Genomic DNA, 16,477 nt, shown 5'->3' on the forward strand with positions numbered 1-16,477 from the left:
TCTCACCTCTGAGAACAGAGGTGACACCCAACCATCTTCTGATTGTCTTTACTCATGCCCTCACAGCTGTGTAAACATCATAATAGAAAACAAGGTTCTTTGTTCTCATACTCAGGAATACAGAGATCATATGGTTTTTCAATGCAATGTCCATTATTAATCAGCCAATATTAAAATTTCCACTACAATTCCTCCCTTTTTATAATTTAGATTACCTAATCACAATAATAAAATCAACAGAATATATTTTAAGTCGTATCATCACATTTTGTTAATCCAATTGAACCGACATCCCAGCTTTTACCAGTCTCTGTAGCTGGAATCACACATTATAATGCATGGTAAACATAACAATATTGAAATTGGTAGTACAATTTGCTAATCCCTATAATTTACCTGAAATATTTTCTAATGAATCCTTAACCAATCAAATCATTTGATCTAAACCCTGTTTTAATTCAATCAAATAAAATCATCAAAATCACCAGAAAAACAGATTATTTTGCTAGACTCAAATCATTAGTAGGTGCATCCTCCTCCAGGTGTGTTGATCGACCCGTTTGCCCCATGGACATCCCGTCTTCACCAGGGTGACTCTTTGCGAGCCGTTGCACTGGTCTTTTCCCTCGTCAGTGAGGGAGATTGTTACTAGCACAAGCCTTTGATCCCTCACTTTATGCTCTATGATGGTTGATTTGAGGCTTGTCGACGTAGTCTAAGGTGAGGGGCTTGGACCCAGGTGTCACTCTCTCCAACCATGTTTCTGATCATTACCAGATTTTATTCTTGGATCACGACACACCCACACTGGAGTGAACCATTTCCTGCTTTGACCTGTGAATGGAGACCTTAAGGTTTTGTTAGTGACCGCTTGTCTGGTCGGTCGTCCCTTTTGGTTTGACCTGTGGAATTTTCACCATTTGTTTACCTTGCTGATGATATGCATAAAGAATTTCAAGTTTATTCTCAACACTTGTCCAATTCAACTCTGTTTCTTCTCATTTTGCAAATCATCTTATCACTAAATAATTTCTTGCTCACTTAATAGCACTCGGAGTCCCTTTTTCCCTGAAAATACATTCAACCCACTTATGTAAACAAGACAACAGTTATACATTTGGAACAGAATCAGTTCTCTTTGATTCAATCCATCCTGACATCCTGCAAAAGGAAAAATTTAAGTGTGGGGTGGACAGGGCAAGCTCTGCCTTCCCTCATTATGCGCTGCGCAAGTGCCACAATAATAACCCACGCCAGGAAAGTTAGCCAAATTCATCCATAGCCATTATTTTATTGGGTACATTCCCTGTATCAAAATCGTCTCAGTTACGTATGTAACCCTCGTTCCCTTTCGTTGTCACTCCGAGTTACGTCGGATTACGATGAATGGGGTTACCAGTCTAATCACGCCACCTTCACAGCTGTCTTCCAGTGCCCTGCGTAAATCTGAGATCCCTGTTGTGAGACTAGCACGGACGAATGACTCCTATTAGCACAGGAATACCGAGGTACACTGGGGAGCATATCCCATAGCTTAGAGGAAAAATGCAATTATTGCCAACCCAGAGTGGGGGGGACTTAGAGAATACACATATGACCCGGAGGGATGCATATGGAGAACACTGGGGTGTCCAGCCGGAGGTGGAATATTTCAACCCCAGGGGTGGCAAGGTGGCTTGCCAAGGGAAAGACACATGCTCAGAGAGGCTTACAATGGAAATACACATGTGGGGGTCGCTCAGAGGAGGCACCATGCACACGGGAGGCACCTAGCCGACGTGCAGGCAATAGACACTGGCGCCGACGTCAGGAGTGCTGGAAGAACTCAGGGCTTTCGGGGAAGCTGACCTGAGGAGAATATCGCACGTATCCAGTCCGTGGAGTGGAATGGCGAGCAAGTGAAGACACCTGAGCGGGTCCAGAACTAGCTGGTTGAAGCGAGTACATGAGAGGACACTGGCTCCACTCGGAGATTGTAGAATCCGGCGAATGTGTTCGGTGTCGCCCAGTCTGCAGCTCTGCAGATGTCTGTTAGCGAGGCGCCATGCGCTAGAGCCCAAGAGGACGCCACACTCCGGTGGAGTGGGGAGTCACACCAAGGGGGCACGGTCTCCCTTGCTGTTGGTATGCCAAAGCAATGGCGTCCACTATCCAGTGAGACAACCTATGCTTGGAGAGAGCCTTTCCCTTCAGCTTCCCACCATAACAGACAAAGAGCTGGTCTGAGGTCCTGAAATACTGCGTTCTGTCTACATAGGTGCGGAGAGCACGTACTGGACAGAGCAGTGCCAAGGCTGGGTCTGACTCCTCCAGGGGTTCACCACCTGGTCCCGAAAGGGAGTGATAGGAACCTTGGGCACATATCCAGGCCGGGGTCTCAGGATCACGTAAGAGTAAGCCAGCCCAAATTCCAGGCACGCTTCGTCAAATGGAGAATGCGTGCAGGTCCCATACCCTCTTGATGGAGGCCAGTGCAACCAGGCACTGTCTTCATTGGCAGGAACTTAAGCTCCACTGATTGCAGAGGCTCAAAGGGAGCACTCTGCAGGGCAGTTAACACCACTGAGAGGTCCCAAGAGGGAACGAGAGGAGGGCGAGGAGGATTCAGTCTCCTCGCTCCTCTCAGGAAACTGACAATCCAGGTGTGCTTTCCCAAGGACTTACCTTCAACAAAGTCATTCTGTGCGGCAATGGCGGCGACATAGACTTTTAGGGTGGAGGGAGACCTCCTTCACTCCAACCCATTTTGTAGGAAGGAAAGCAAGACACTGATCGAACATCTCTGGGGGTCTTCTCGGTGAGAAGAGCACCAGTTGATGAAGAGGTTCCACTTCAACGCATAGGCATGTCTTGTGGACAATGCTCTAGTGCAAGTGATGGTAGCCACCATCAGTGGTGGTAGGGTACTCAAACCTGCCCCGACCCATCCAGGAGCCACACGTGGAGGTTCCAAAGATCGGGACGAGGGTGCAATAGGGTGCCCCGTCCCTGAGAAAGGAGGACCTTCCTCAGAGGGATCGGCCAGGGAGGTGCTGTCGCGAGGAGTACTAGTTCGGAGAACCAGGTCCGGGTGGGTCAGTATGGCACAACCAGAATGACCTGCTCCTCCTCCTCCCTGACCTTGCGCAATGTCTGTGCAAGAAGGCTCACTGGGGGAAATGCATATTTGCGGCACCGCGGCCAGCTGTGCGCCAGAGCATCCATGCCGAGCATGCCCTCGGTCAGGGAATAATACTGGCCGCAATGGGTCGAGTCGTGAGAGGCAAACAGATCCATCTGTGCGTCCCCGGACTGGTCCCAAATCAGCTGAACCGACTGGGGATGATGTCGCCAATCTCCCGGGAGGGGCTGAAGCCGTGAGAGCTCGTTGGCTGCAGAGTTCAGAGCTCCGGGGATATAGATGGCACGAAGCGACCTCAGATGCTTTTGACTCCATAAGAGGAGATGGCGGGCGAGTTGCGACATACGGCGGGAGAGCAGACCACCTTGGCGGTTGATGTACGCTACAGTAGCGGTATTGTCTGATCAGACTAGTACGTGTTGACCCTTGAGCACGGCCCAGAAGCGGCGCAGAGCAAGACGTACAGCCAGCAACTCGAGGCAACTGACATGCCAAAGACGCTGGGGTCCTGTCCGGGAGCCCGCGGCAGCACGTCCATTGCACATGGCGCCCCAGCCCGTGGTGGAGGCATCTGTCGTTACAACAACATGCCGGGAAGCTCATTCCAGGGGCACTCCGGCCCGTAGAAAACTGAGGTTCGACCACAGGGTGAAGGTCTGACGGCAGGTCAGAGTAACTGGTACTCGGAAGGTGCCGTGTTGCCATGCCCACCTCGGGACTTGGTCGCGAAGCCAAAGCAATCTAGCCAAAGCTAGATTGGCGGTGGATGCATAGGCCGTTCGTGGTCACATAGGTGGTCAGGGGGACGCATAGGCTCTTCGTGGTCACTGGGCGGGGCCCCGGGCTGTTTTGAAAATCTCCATGAGCCTCTCAAAGAGTTTATTGGAGATAAACTACTTTTTTCATTCTTCAGGAATTGGAGAGTCATCAAGATTGAACACCAGCTTCCCACACAACACATGAGCAGCTACCATCTCACACGCTTGGGATGAAGAGTAATATGGTCAGTTAAGATCTTTAAGATGACCGGTATCTTGGAACAAGCCCTGTATGGGACATTCACCACAGCACTTTCAAGTAGAAGCCCACCCAGCAAGGGAAAATACTTAAAATACAAATAAGGCTTTTGAAATGCCCTTTATCCTCACTTGATCAGGGATACATTTGTTCTGTTTGGTGAGAATAATGATACAAGCAGTCAAGAACATTTGTTCCAATCAGCAGTGGGACCTTCCCGTTGAAATGACAATCTGGAACAAGGACAAATGATGAAACTTCCACCTTTGCACCTATGACTATAGTTGACCACCTATGACCAAGTTGTCATAACTGGAAGGTTACATTAACTGGAAGGTTACATAAGAGTGACTCACACTCAATGCCTTCAACAAAAACAGAAGCAATGTAACGTTGACCACTAAGACCATGTGGCAAGAAGTTGTATTTAAACCTGTTATTTCTTTGGTTTTCTCTAGCATAACTGACAGTATCATGGAACATCAATGTGGGAAGGACATGAGAGCTGGCAGCTCCTGGGTGTCCCGCAGCAGGACCTGCTACAAGTTCAAAGAAATCGGAGACATTCCACACAAATTTCTGTACTTCTCTCATCTCTCCTTCAGCTTTGAATTATCACAGGTAATAACAACAAGGTAGTCCCTTTTTCCATAGTACTGTGAATGTTTCATGTTCCAAAAATATAACAGATTAAAATTGATTTTGGGTCGTTCTCTTAAGCACATTGAATATAGTTATTCAATAGTATAGTAAGCTGAAGGAGAGATGTACAGAAATTTGTGTATCTTCTGACAATGAAGTTCAGATGACATTTTATAAGTAGGGGTGGGCCGATCCGATACTCAGTATCGGAATTGCTCCGATACCACCAATATTTGCCAGATCGGGTATCGCCAGACGAGACCATCCAAATCCGATCCGATATTGTAGCCTACGAATGTTATTGTTATACAACGCAAAAGGCACAAAAACATTATAAAGCGCTAAAATATTTCCGTGTACTATATTCCAAGTTTTCTGAAGCCATTACATATAGTTTAATGTGAGGTACAGATTTAAATCGTTAAATTAATCTTAGTGCTTCCCTCCGCTGCGGCTGTCAATCATTCTCCATGCAGTACTCAAACAGCACTCGGGTAAAACAGTCAACATGTAGATCTGTAGATAAAGGTCTATGGTTTGCATAAAAGCACTTTAACGTGCTGGAGTTTCACATGTTACTTTCTACCGGGTGTCTGTTAGATCACAACACAACTGATCAGTGATCACAACACTGGAGTAGAGAGCGATATAATTGCTCTTCACGCGCACATTAACTGAAATTTAAAACTGTTAAAAGGCTCAAACTAATGAATAAAAGAAATATATGTATATCTTACTTTTGTGCTTTGAACTTTTCAATGCGAGGCGCTGCGCGCCGTGACTCCATGTTGCTTCGAGCGCATCGTTCTGCGCACGGGAAGCGCATAAGCGTTTTGTGCCGCTCTGAATTGGAGGCTTTCATATTACAATACTTTTGCGCAGTGGCAGTTTATTGATAGCCTTAGTTGTTCTGTCCAATCTATCATATGTTGCTGCTTCATTAAAAAGTTGCGCTTAAAATTTAAAAATAATTGTCTTTTAATTATATAGTATATATTTTGTCTGTATTGTTTTACAAGGTAAGGAAAATAATGTTTAAGTCAAGCTTTGATGCCTTTAACAAAAGAATAATCACAGTCTCTTCCCCACAGTGAGGCACACAGATACAGTTTATTAGTTCATTTGGCACTGTTTTTTTAATTATTATTTTAGTATTGGATCGGATCGGTATCGGTCAATACTGAGTCCCAGGTATCGGAATCGTATCGGAGGCAAAAAAGGCGGATCGTGCCACCCCTATTTATAAGTAATTAATGCAGAAAACCAACCAATTCAAAAGGGTTCACATACTTCTTGCTACTGTATATTGGCGCTTTTCCACTGCATGGTACGGTACAGTTCGGTTCGGTACGGCACGCTTTGGCGCTTTTCCACTGCATGGTACGGTACGGTTCGGTACGGTTCACTTGTGGTGCTTTTCCACTGCATGGTACGGTACGGTACGGCTCGCTTTAAATGGTACCTGGTCTGTTGAGGTTCCAAGCGTACCGTACCGGTACTAAAATGTGACGTAAAAACACTGCAGATCACTGATTGGTCAGATAGAATCGTCACTACCAGCGTCATTGGATTTGCGACACGAGACACTAAACCCGCTAGATTTAAATAACCACTAGACAACAGCCAACGCGTTAGCATCTTTTTTTTACTTTCTTGAAAAAAAAGAGATAAAAACTTTAAAAAAGAAATGGCTGAATCGTGGTCAGTGGACGAGGTGCAGACGTTCCTCTCGTTGGTTGCCGAGGAGCGGATCCAGCGAGAGCTGGATGGGGCAAAACGGAATGAAAAAGTGTTCCAAGAAGTAGCTCAGCTCTTAGCCGCACACGGCTATTACCGGACCTACAAACAGTGTAGGGACAAATTAAAAAAACTTAAGAGTGACTATAGAACCATAAAGGATCACAACGGCCGGAGTGGTGCGAACAGGAGAACCTGGAAGTGGTTCGACCAAATGGACGCTATCTACGGAAGACGACCTGCGAGCAATGGGAGAGACGGTGCCCTGGACTCGGCCACCTCGTTGTTAGACAACACATTCGATGATGGTACGTTGTGTTAAGTTAACAATATATTAAGTTTGAAAGCTTCACTTTATTGACCATCTACTTTAAAGCTTTATTTTGATTTTTTTATACATCTATGACTATTTAATTATTTAAATGTTCTGGACTAGTTTGATTTGTGTTGCAATAATTTGTGTAACTTTTTGTTTCAGATGCATTGTCTACGATTGACTCGTTAGCACTTTCTCCGTGCAGTGATGCCTCAACGTCCCAAATGGTGATAGCAGCTTCGCCACCAGCACGACCGCCTACACCAGCAACCTCCAGCACCAGCAGGACACCAGAGCGTGTGGTACCAGGTATGAAATACGACTAAAACACTTTCTGTTACAAATCATATATCTAGACTAAGCTTACCTAATCCTTTTGATTTGAATGCCTGCAATAAAATTGGATATATCATGAAATCCTGTTGCTCACCATAAATACATTATTGCTAGCTACTGTAACTTTGTGATTAGTTCACACTGTAGATCATGTAAGGGTTGTTAATGAACAGTTATTTCATAAATTAATTGATATGTGATTCTGTTAGCTTTATTTTTACTCTCCTTTTTTTTTTACCTTTAGAAAAAAAATCACAATTATAACTGTTCTTCCTTTGTATCTAGGCAAGAGGAAAAGGAGCATGCACCATCAGGAGTATCTAGCTGTTTTAAGAGAGATGCAGGTGGCTGATATTCAACAGCAGGAACTGAACCGGGCACAGAGGGAGCTCCATTTGCAGATGGCAATCGATGAGGCCCGGCAAGCGAGGGAGCAGGAAGCGGCCTTAAGGACGGAGGAAAATGCACAAACGGCAGCATTCAATCAAGCCTTCCTCAACGTCATGGGGATGCTTGTACAGGTGATGAGTGGCCGGCAACAACAGACCTCTCTTCCCGACTAAAACCTCTCTAGTCCATAATTCATAGAAATAGTTATTTTTTAACTTGTTTTCTCTGAATTTTTTTGTATAATACGTTTGCGCACGACGTTTAAAGTTTGCTTGGTGTACATTTTTTACCTTTAAATTTTTGTTTATATATGTCTTTATATATTTTATTTTTTCAGTAAATATATTTGCACTTTGTTTGAAGTTTGATCTGTTTACATTTTTCTTCAATAAAATTTACTTGTTAAACGTGTACTTTCCTTTTTAATGCTTTAATATTTCATTAGCATGTAATATAGCTAATTATACCTTTGAAATTCAAAATAGACTATATTCAAGTGGGGCATACATGACACCCAAAATAAAAAGGGGTTGCTGTGACTTATGAGTAGCAACCTTTTTATGCTGGGTGTCATGTATGCCCCACTTGAATATAATCTATTCTGAATGGAGACATAACCAACATATATTAAGAAAGCCAAGTCTAGAAGTAAGAGTTTACAGTTCAAGACTCAGAATTAATCAGACTGTTATTAATATTGAGATATATAAGCTCAAGGAAGCATGGAGCAGGAACCTGGGTTCCTGCTCCATTTTAAATCTGAAGATTTCTTAAAGATATCCATGCTGTGGAGTATATATGGGGAGTTTTTTTTAAGAGAAGGCTGATTAGATTCTTATCAAATATTTTATTGCCCTGTAGACACCCATTTACATTCTATTGACTAATGTCGGGTGAGGAGAACTGTCCCATTCATGCTTTATTGTAGTCAATAGACATACCTTTCACACCTCTGCCGGTATGAGACTTAATCTTCATTATTCTTTTATCGTTATTCTTTTGTTTGAATTCAGCCATTATAGCCTTTATTCTGGCATTATGCTTAGCCATCGACACCCATGTCATCCTACTATACATGCAAAATCCACCTATTATTTTAAGTCTTGTTTAAAAACAAAATATATACATATTTTTGGGACCTTATACATATTTTTGGGACCTTACGTGAATTCTTTTAACAAATTGAATTATGTAATAGAATAGCTTTTCCAGCAGGTGGATTAAAGCAACAGGTATCAGCAAGCTACATTTACACAATATAAAATATTAATAATACACTTTTACTTAAAACTCACTTTAAACCACCATCGAGTATTTGTATCAGATTCCGGTCATGGTTTAAAATAGTGTTATGACATAAAATTAATAGAAATATTATTCTGTATGATAAAATATTTAAAAAACATGTGATAATTATTTCTCCAGATGCTGTATATTGCATGTAAGTGAACACAAATAAACCTGAGAAAACATGATTGACTGCATTATGAGTGATGATTCCTATTCAAAATATAAAATGTTACAAATTAATAATTTCGCACTCCTGAAATAGATTAAGAATTTAATGTCACTGCAAAGCAGATTTATCATAAAAGTGGTCAAATATCAAAGCTGGAGTCTTAAATCTTTATAATGAGGGAAAGTTTTTCCAGATCAAGTAAGAGTGTGATGTTTTAACGAGTGGTGAAATGTTTGACTAAAATAATCTGTGATCTTTTCCGTGAAAGGGGTTAAGAAATATGCAAGGGAAACATTTTCAAATACTGCACAAAAGTTTATTGACCAAACACACTTTACAGAACAGACATATTCAACTGTTCAAGTAACGCATCAGAGCCTCACGGACATCCCTGCCCTCCTCCTCTACAGGCTGTGGCAGTGCCAGCACAGGTTCTGCTGCTGAAGGTGGATCCCATGCACTCTCATAGGCCTCTCCATGACTCTCACAAAGGTTATGTAGAGCACAGCATGTCAGCACCATAGATTTCACAAGGTCGACCGAACAGTCATTTCTTTTCATAAGGCAACGCCATCTTCCTTTTAATCTTCCAAAAGCATTTTCAACCACTACACGTGCTCTGGATATTTTCGTGTTGTAGACCCGCTGTTCCGCTGTCAGCCGTCCAGTGTCAATGAACGGTTTTAAGAGCCAGTTCTGCAAGGGATAGGCAGAGTCTCCAAGGATGTAGTAGCCAACATTCACCCCATCAATGTTTTTGGTGCTAGCTGGTATGTGGTTTCCACGGCTTGCCACCTCCCACAGCGTGGACAGTCTCAAAACCCGAGCATCATGCAGGCTTCCAGGCAGTCCTGTGAAAACATTACAGAAAAGTCCCTTCCCATCCACAACACCTTGAAGGATGATGGAGTGCCAGCCTTTACGGTTGAAATAGTCACAGTGATAGTGTTGTGGTGCTATTATGGGTATGTGTGATCCATCAAGAGCACCAATACACTGTGGGAGTCCCCATCTGTTCTCAACGTAGGCAGCCATTTCTTTAAACCTCTCCTGATCTGGAAAACGAATTTTTTCAGGTACCAACAACGTCTCTGCTGCAGCACAGAACTCCTGAACACACCGACACGCAGTTGAAATGCTTGCTCCAAAAAGATGTCCAACACTTCTGTACTCAGAGCCGGTTGCAAGCTTCCACAGTGCAATGGCTACTTTCTTCTTTAGAGGTACACACACGCGGAAGTTTGTGTCCCGTCGCTCCATCGCAGGACGCAGTTTGTTGCACAAATGGATAAACGTTTCTTCCGATTCTAAAGTTCTCCAACCACTGCGTGTTTGTAAAACCAGGAACAATCACATCTCACCACTCAGAAGCTCTGTTAAATGTCCAAACAGATGGTCTGTGGCGGCGACTTTGCGAAATATGATACATCTGAAATACACAGATTACACTTCTTAATACATAATATTGCCAGCTAAATTCATTATATGCTTTGTGACGATATAGCGATTGAGACCCTAAACAAGATTAGCTTACCCTAGTGCGCCGTCGGGCAAACTGAGTGATGTCGTCATCTGCGCTACGTTGTAAGAGTTCCCAGACTCTTTTGTTTTTTTAGCAGTATTTTGTTTTGCTGCCATCAGCCTCATTTTAAACACATTTCTCCGTCTTGCAGTTAAAAACATCCACATGCCGAGAATCAGGAACACCATCCCCTCGATAGGCTCCATTGTTCCTGTGTTTTGCGTTTGAAATTTGGCGCGTTTACGATGATGTCATGGCAATAGAGGCGGCGCAAATAACGATCAGTCCCACCCACTTTGAAGGGGTACTAACTGCGGTGGAAAAGCAACCGAGCTAAAGCGAACCGAACCGTGCCGTACCGAGTCGAGTCGTACCACGCAGTGGAAAAGCGAAGCGAGCCGAACCGTTCCGCGCCGAGTCGAACCGTACCGTACCATGCAGTGGAAAAGCGCCATATGTTGAAACAAACAGTACCAACATCCTTCCTACAGTTGGTAGTCAACCAGAAATAATACCTTTACCACCTTTCATTAGCTTTAACCAATTCTGTAATTACTTTTTCTGTTATAAAAGTTTGCTCTATTGTTTTATTTGTTTATTTTTTACATAGTCTCATTCTTGTCGAAATAAAACGTTTTTTTATGACCTTGTGCTGTGTTTTAAAGAACAAACAGATAGCCTACAACCAGATATATATATATCAGATCACAGCTCCACTGACATTTTAAAATGCGGCAATTGCAGCTGTTTTACAAAATGTCCCTTTGGGCCACCTGGCGGTCATTTTGCAAACGACGGAATATGAAATATGGCGGCGAACGCAGCGGTAATAGGCATTCTGGTTGACCACCAACTGTATGTGTGTAACAACTACAGCTTGCCCTTCCTATTTGTGGAAAGTACTCGTAGTTGAGAGAAGAAGAAAAAAAGTCCAGTTTTTGGTGTTTAATCCCCAACTGGAGCTGTTCTCAGAAATGTCATCATTTTGCTGCAAATACAAAACACCCCACAAATACATTGCAAAAAAGCTGTTACGTCCCAATTTAGTCTAGGGTTGAAGGAACGTGTAACAGAATAAAACGAAGGAAAATAAATGGTGTGATGTGTGGAGGCAGCAATGTTCAGCTCCCAAACCTAATATTTAACAAGAATAACCCAAGACAAACTCAAGAGCAAACAAGAGGTTTTATTCTTATGAGTGTGGGAGGATTTCCAGGCTTCAATTGGGGGTAATGGAAAAATAACAAACATAAACCCTCTAACTATTATGGGGGAAACTAACTAATCTACAGAAGAAAAGAAAAAGTACAACGAATACTCTAACTCCCTAACTAACTTAAACAGGAGGAAACCAGATACAATAAAGAAAAGCACCCACCTCTCTACCAATCCTTTTCCCAAATAATTAACATAATAACAAAGGATACTTTAACACAGATAAATATTAGTAGTAAATAATAACTTACAAATTAACCAGAAAGTCTTGTCATAGACACCAATTACCACAAGAGTGTTTAACAAGATAACACTGAAGAGGATCAATCAACCAAATGTAATTAAGAAGAACATCAACAGAACTTCGGGGTTAAGATATGGAACCACACGATGCAGTCTCCCCACCCACACCCACACCCACACCCCCCACACATACACACACACAGGCTTGCTTAGTTGGGGACATTTAATATTCAATAATATTATTGATCTGCCTTGCTTAAGGTGGACGTTGACTCAATTTTCTTTTAGAAACAAACTCTTATATTATTTTCATGTTATCACTGTGAAGCTGCTTTGATACAATCTGTATTGTAAAAAGCGCTATATAAATAAAGGTGACTTGACTTGACTTGACACAGGTCTATGGAATCATGCTGCTTAAATCCCCACAGCTTCCTGTCCTCCTCCAATCACATCAGGTTACAAATCATTGAAGTCAGGTGGCAGCCATTACTTCCTGCTTATGGTAAAGAGAGGGTAGAGAGAGAAACAGGGAATAAAAAAGAAAAGAAACAACAAAACCAATACGTTTTTGGACGTAACAAAAGCTAACAAACATATGACATGGAGCAATGCCTCTACATACTCTAATTCAGAGGTGAGAAAAGTTGGTTCAGAAGGGCCACTGTCCTGCAAAGTTTAGCTCCAATCTTGAAAAAAACTCACCTGATTGTAGCCTTAGGCCCTGTCCACACAGAGACGTGTTTAGCTGTATACGTAAATATTTTGTATCGTATCGGCATTTCGTCCAGAGGGATCTGGCGTTTTGGGAGACTGAAACCGCTATTTTTTTAAACCTGGTCCTAGAGTGGATAAATATGAAAATGACACCCTTGCATTTTCGTGTGTACAGCCAATCCGTATATTTTGCGAAACGATTATGTTATCACCCCACGTGTCGACCCTAGACAGACACCACTACGTCACGTAGCAGCAACAACAATGCAGACTACATGCTTGTGTTCATGCTGCAGAAGCTACTGAGCCTCTTTTATTTCTTATCTACTTGAATGTATTTTTTGTTTTACATATTTCTTTCTTTATATTTTCTTTCTTATGATATGATGCTTGTCTGTTGTCTGTTTAAGACATTTCGTATTTTGTAGGGATGGGCATTTCAAGCAAAAATAATATTTGATGATCGCTGGGAATTAGGCTGTTTACAAGGAAAAGGTAGTCCAGCACAGGCAAGCAGCCATCCGGTCCAGCAGGTAGATATCTTCAACATCCTCCACGGAAAGAGCCGGCAGACACACAACCCGCCACCTCTCCCACACGTCCATCGTGTAGGCAGCAGCGAACGTTCCAGCAGGGCAGTCAGGTACCCCCGAACCCAAGCTTAGATGGTGTCAATTGCGTTGAGAGACCAGTTGATCAAATCCATGTTTTCTTAGTTTGGAGAGCAGTGCTGAGAGAGTCTCTCAAAGTACAAGACAGTAGACTAGACGTGACAAGAGGAGCAAAGTAGGGGAGGTAAGGGGATGGAGAGGGAGAGAAAATGCGACCGCCTTCGTTGAGAGCAGAAGTAGAAGTTTAATATTTGAAACTATAGCAACGAAGATGGTCAGGTGTGGCCACTGGAATGAAAATGCACAAAAATAAAAAGCCTCAAAGGAAAGAATAATAAAGAGGTGAAGGATATAAAAAGTTAGAATACAAATAAAAGAAGTTCTCATGAAGGCGGACAATCAGATGAAACCCACATTCAGCTGCAAAGTTAAAGTAGCCTTTATTTTAAACAGATTCACACTTTCTATTGCCATACTCTTTAACAAAGAACACAAACAGGGTCTCACATTTACATGACTTTTCATATGTTTGTGCAAGTGTGATGTTTTTATTAGACTGATCACAACTGAATTCTATTTCTGCAGAGTGAATGCGCAGATGATTGTTGAAATTGCTAATTTTTCCAAACCTAGTCACACTGAGGAAGATGGCAATTTCTTTTCAGAATGAGTTTGCAAATGCCGTTTCAGGTCTGTGTGATATGTGAAACTTTTCTCACACTGAAGACACTTGTAAGGCTTCTCTCCAGTGTGAACTCTCATGTGAATCTTAAGATTTCCTTTCGTCGTGCAGCTCTTTCCACACTGAGGGCAGGTGAAAGGCTTCTCTCCAGTGTGAATTCTCATGTGATTCTCAAGGTGTGCTCTATGTTCAAAACTCTTTCCACAGTGATGACATATTTGATGCTTCTCTCTATTGTAAATTATCATGTGATTCTCAAGGGTTTTTCTGTGTTTGAAACTCTTTCCACAGTGATGACACATATAATGCTTTTCTGCAATGTGAATTTTTGCATGATCATTAAGATGATACCTGTCTGTGAAACTCCTTTCACACTGATGACATACAAAACAGTTCTCTCCTGAATGAATCCTCATGTGATGATTAAGGCTTTCTTTATATCTGAAACTCTTTCCACACTGCTCACAAACAAACGGCTTCTCTCCAGTGTGAACTCTCATGTGAGTCTTAAGAGTTCCTTTTACTGTGAAACACTTCCCACACAATTTGCAGGTGAAAGGCTTCTCTCCCGTGTGAGTTCTCATGTGGACAGTAAGGGTTTTTTTCTGTGTAAATCTCTTTCCACACTGAGGGCATATGAACGGTTTCTCTCCAGTGTGGATTTCCAAATGGACTTTAAGGCTTTCTTTTAGACTGAAACTCTTTCCAAACTGTTGGCAGGTCAAAGGGCTCTCTCCAGTATGAACTCTCATCTGGAGGTTTCTAGTTTCTGTTTTATGAGTCAGTGAGTACGTACAAGATTTCTCTTCAGTCATGAAATCATGGCATTTCTTTCTCATACTGTTTGCATTCAGTTCTTGACTCTCCTCTTTTAGCACCATCAGGTCTAGGGTGAAAAGAAAGAAAAACAAGTTAACACCAGTTTAATGGCACAAAGACATGAAAACCTTTAGACATGTAAAACATCAAATCCAACATAAATGCTGAATCCTAAACCCACTAAACTGAAAAGGGTGTTACCTGTATTCTAAGCACCTCTTGTCAATATTGTTAATTCTTTGCTTTCTTTAGAACACGTCCCAAATACTGTGCTCCGTTTCTCCCTCCCATCTTTCCTCTGATGTCAGCCGCTCTTCCTTCACCCACACAATTCTCATCTCTGGATGTGAATACCACAACAGACACTTTATGTTCCACTTTAGCTACTTGTATAGACAAAATCTGTCCTCCGTCTTCCAGGCCAGTGCGTGCTACTCCCTCTTTCCCCTGGTTATCTGATGTTCTGCGTGAACAACGAACCAAAATAGAGTATGTATACTCAACTCAACTAGAGACTGAGTATGTATCAGTCTCTGCTCCCATCCTTTTCAGTTGAAGTCTCCATGCTGCAAAATCTTCATATTTCCAAAACAAGATCAACATTAGGCATGTTTCCATTACAGATTTGCTCAAAACTTTTGTGATTTTTTTCAAATTGTCGATAAAAAAATATTGCCAAATGACAGCATTTTGATTAACCAATGTTATGTGACTAAATCGTCATTTTTTTCTCTCGCGATTAGTCATTCCAAAAATCATGGCAACGGATGCTGGTAGGTTTATATATATATATCCCAGCCACCGCACTAGTCATTATTTTTAATTGAAGGAGACGTAGGCGTGTTATCTCAGCATTAATGGTAAGGAAAGCCCCTAATACTTGTGAGTGGCACATATGAGGTGTTTCTTCCTCCTATCTGCTTCAAGCTCTTGATTGTGGCATTTCTTTGAGGTTTAGAATCCAGCATTTCTGCAAATATTTTGTCTTTTATGAATTTAATAAATAACTCTGTCTTCTGCCCAAAACATACTACGCCATCTACGTCAGCTGGAAACGCGGCTAGTGTTTCAAACACATGCAAACTTCTCAAAACATCCAACCGTCTCCTCTGTCCCCCTCCACCACCCCTTTAACTGCTGATAATTTTGCTAGTTTCTTCAGTGACAAAACTACAATAGCAGTCAGTTCTCAGCTCCAGACACAGAAACTCTGACCAAGCACCAACAGACAGAAATCTTCTCTTCTTCTCTCTGAGGCAGATGTATCTTAACAACTTCTCTCCAGTCATCCTACCACATGTCCTCTAGATCCCATCCTGTGATGGCCGGAGATGGGGGCACACAGTAAGACGGTAACTTAACAACACCCACATACATACATCATTTCTTCAGGGTTCAGTTCTTGGACCCCTCCTCTTCTCCATTTACACTACATCACTGGGACCCATCATACAGGCACATGGATTCTCCTACCATTGCTATGCGGATGACACATAGCCAGTGGCGGAGCCAGAGGGGGGTCCGGGGTGGCACTGGACACCCCTGACATGCGATTGGCCACCCCGGGTGCCACCCCAAAATTTTATTTGCTACTGGCAGTTGCTGATGCTGATTTTTTTTAAATTATGTTCGCCGGCAGCGCGGCGCGCG

General features: G+C 42.6%; 1 protein-coding gene and 1 long non-coding RNA gene across 6 annotated transcripts in view; one reads left to right on the plus strand and one right to left on the minus strand.

The window, feature by feature from the left end:
- The first annotated feature begins 6,795 nt into the window (after nt 1-6,795).
- LOC143742567 (uncharacterized) lies at nt 6,796-7,479 on the plus strand. Its single transcript, XR_013205483.1, has 3 exons — nt 6,796-6,825; nt 6,996-7,142; nt 7,455-7,479. It is a non-coding gene; the product is annotated as an uncharacterized LOC143742567 (long non-coding RNA).
- Nucleotides 7,480-13,741: 6,262 nt separating this feature from the next.
- Nucleotides 13,742-16,477, minus strand: part of LOC143742491 (uncharacterized) — a 28,680-nt gene continuing 25,944 nt past the window's right edge. For all 5 annotated transcript variants that reach the window (XM_077235370.1, XM_077235372.1, XM_077235371.1 and 2 more), the window contains one exon: nt 13,742-14,894. In XM_077235370.1, coding sequence (XP_077091485.1) covers nt 13,960-14,894 — 935 coding nt within the window. In that variant the 3' untranslated portion in view covers nt 13,742-13,959. The remainder of the gene's footprint in view (nt 14,895-16,477) is intronic.

The sequence above is a fragment of the Siphateles boraxobius genome, unplaced genomic scaffold (assembly GCF_051911475.1).
Source record: "Siphateles boraxobius isolate OS27281-9 unplaced genomic scaffold, OSU_SipBor_1 19, whole genome shotgun sequence".
Lineage (NCBI taxonomy): Eukaryota > Metazoa > Chordata > Actinopteri > Cypriniformes > Leuciscidae > Siphateles > Siphateles boraxobius.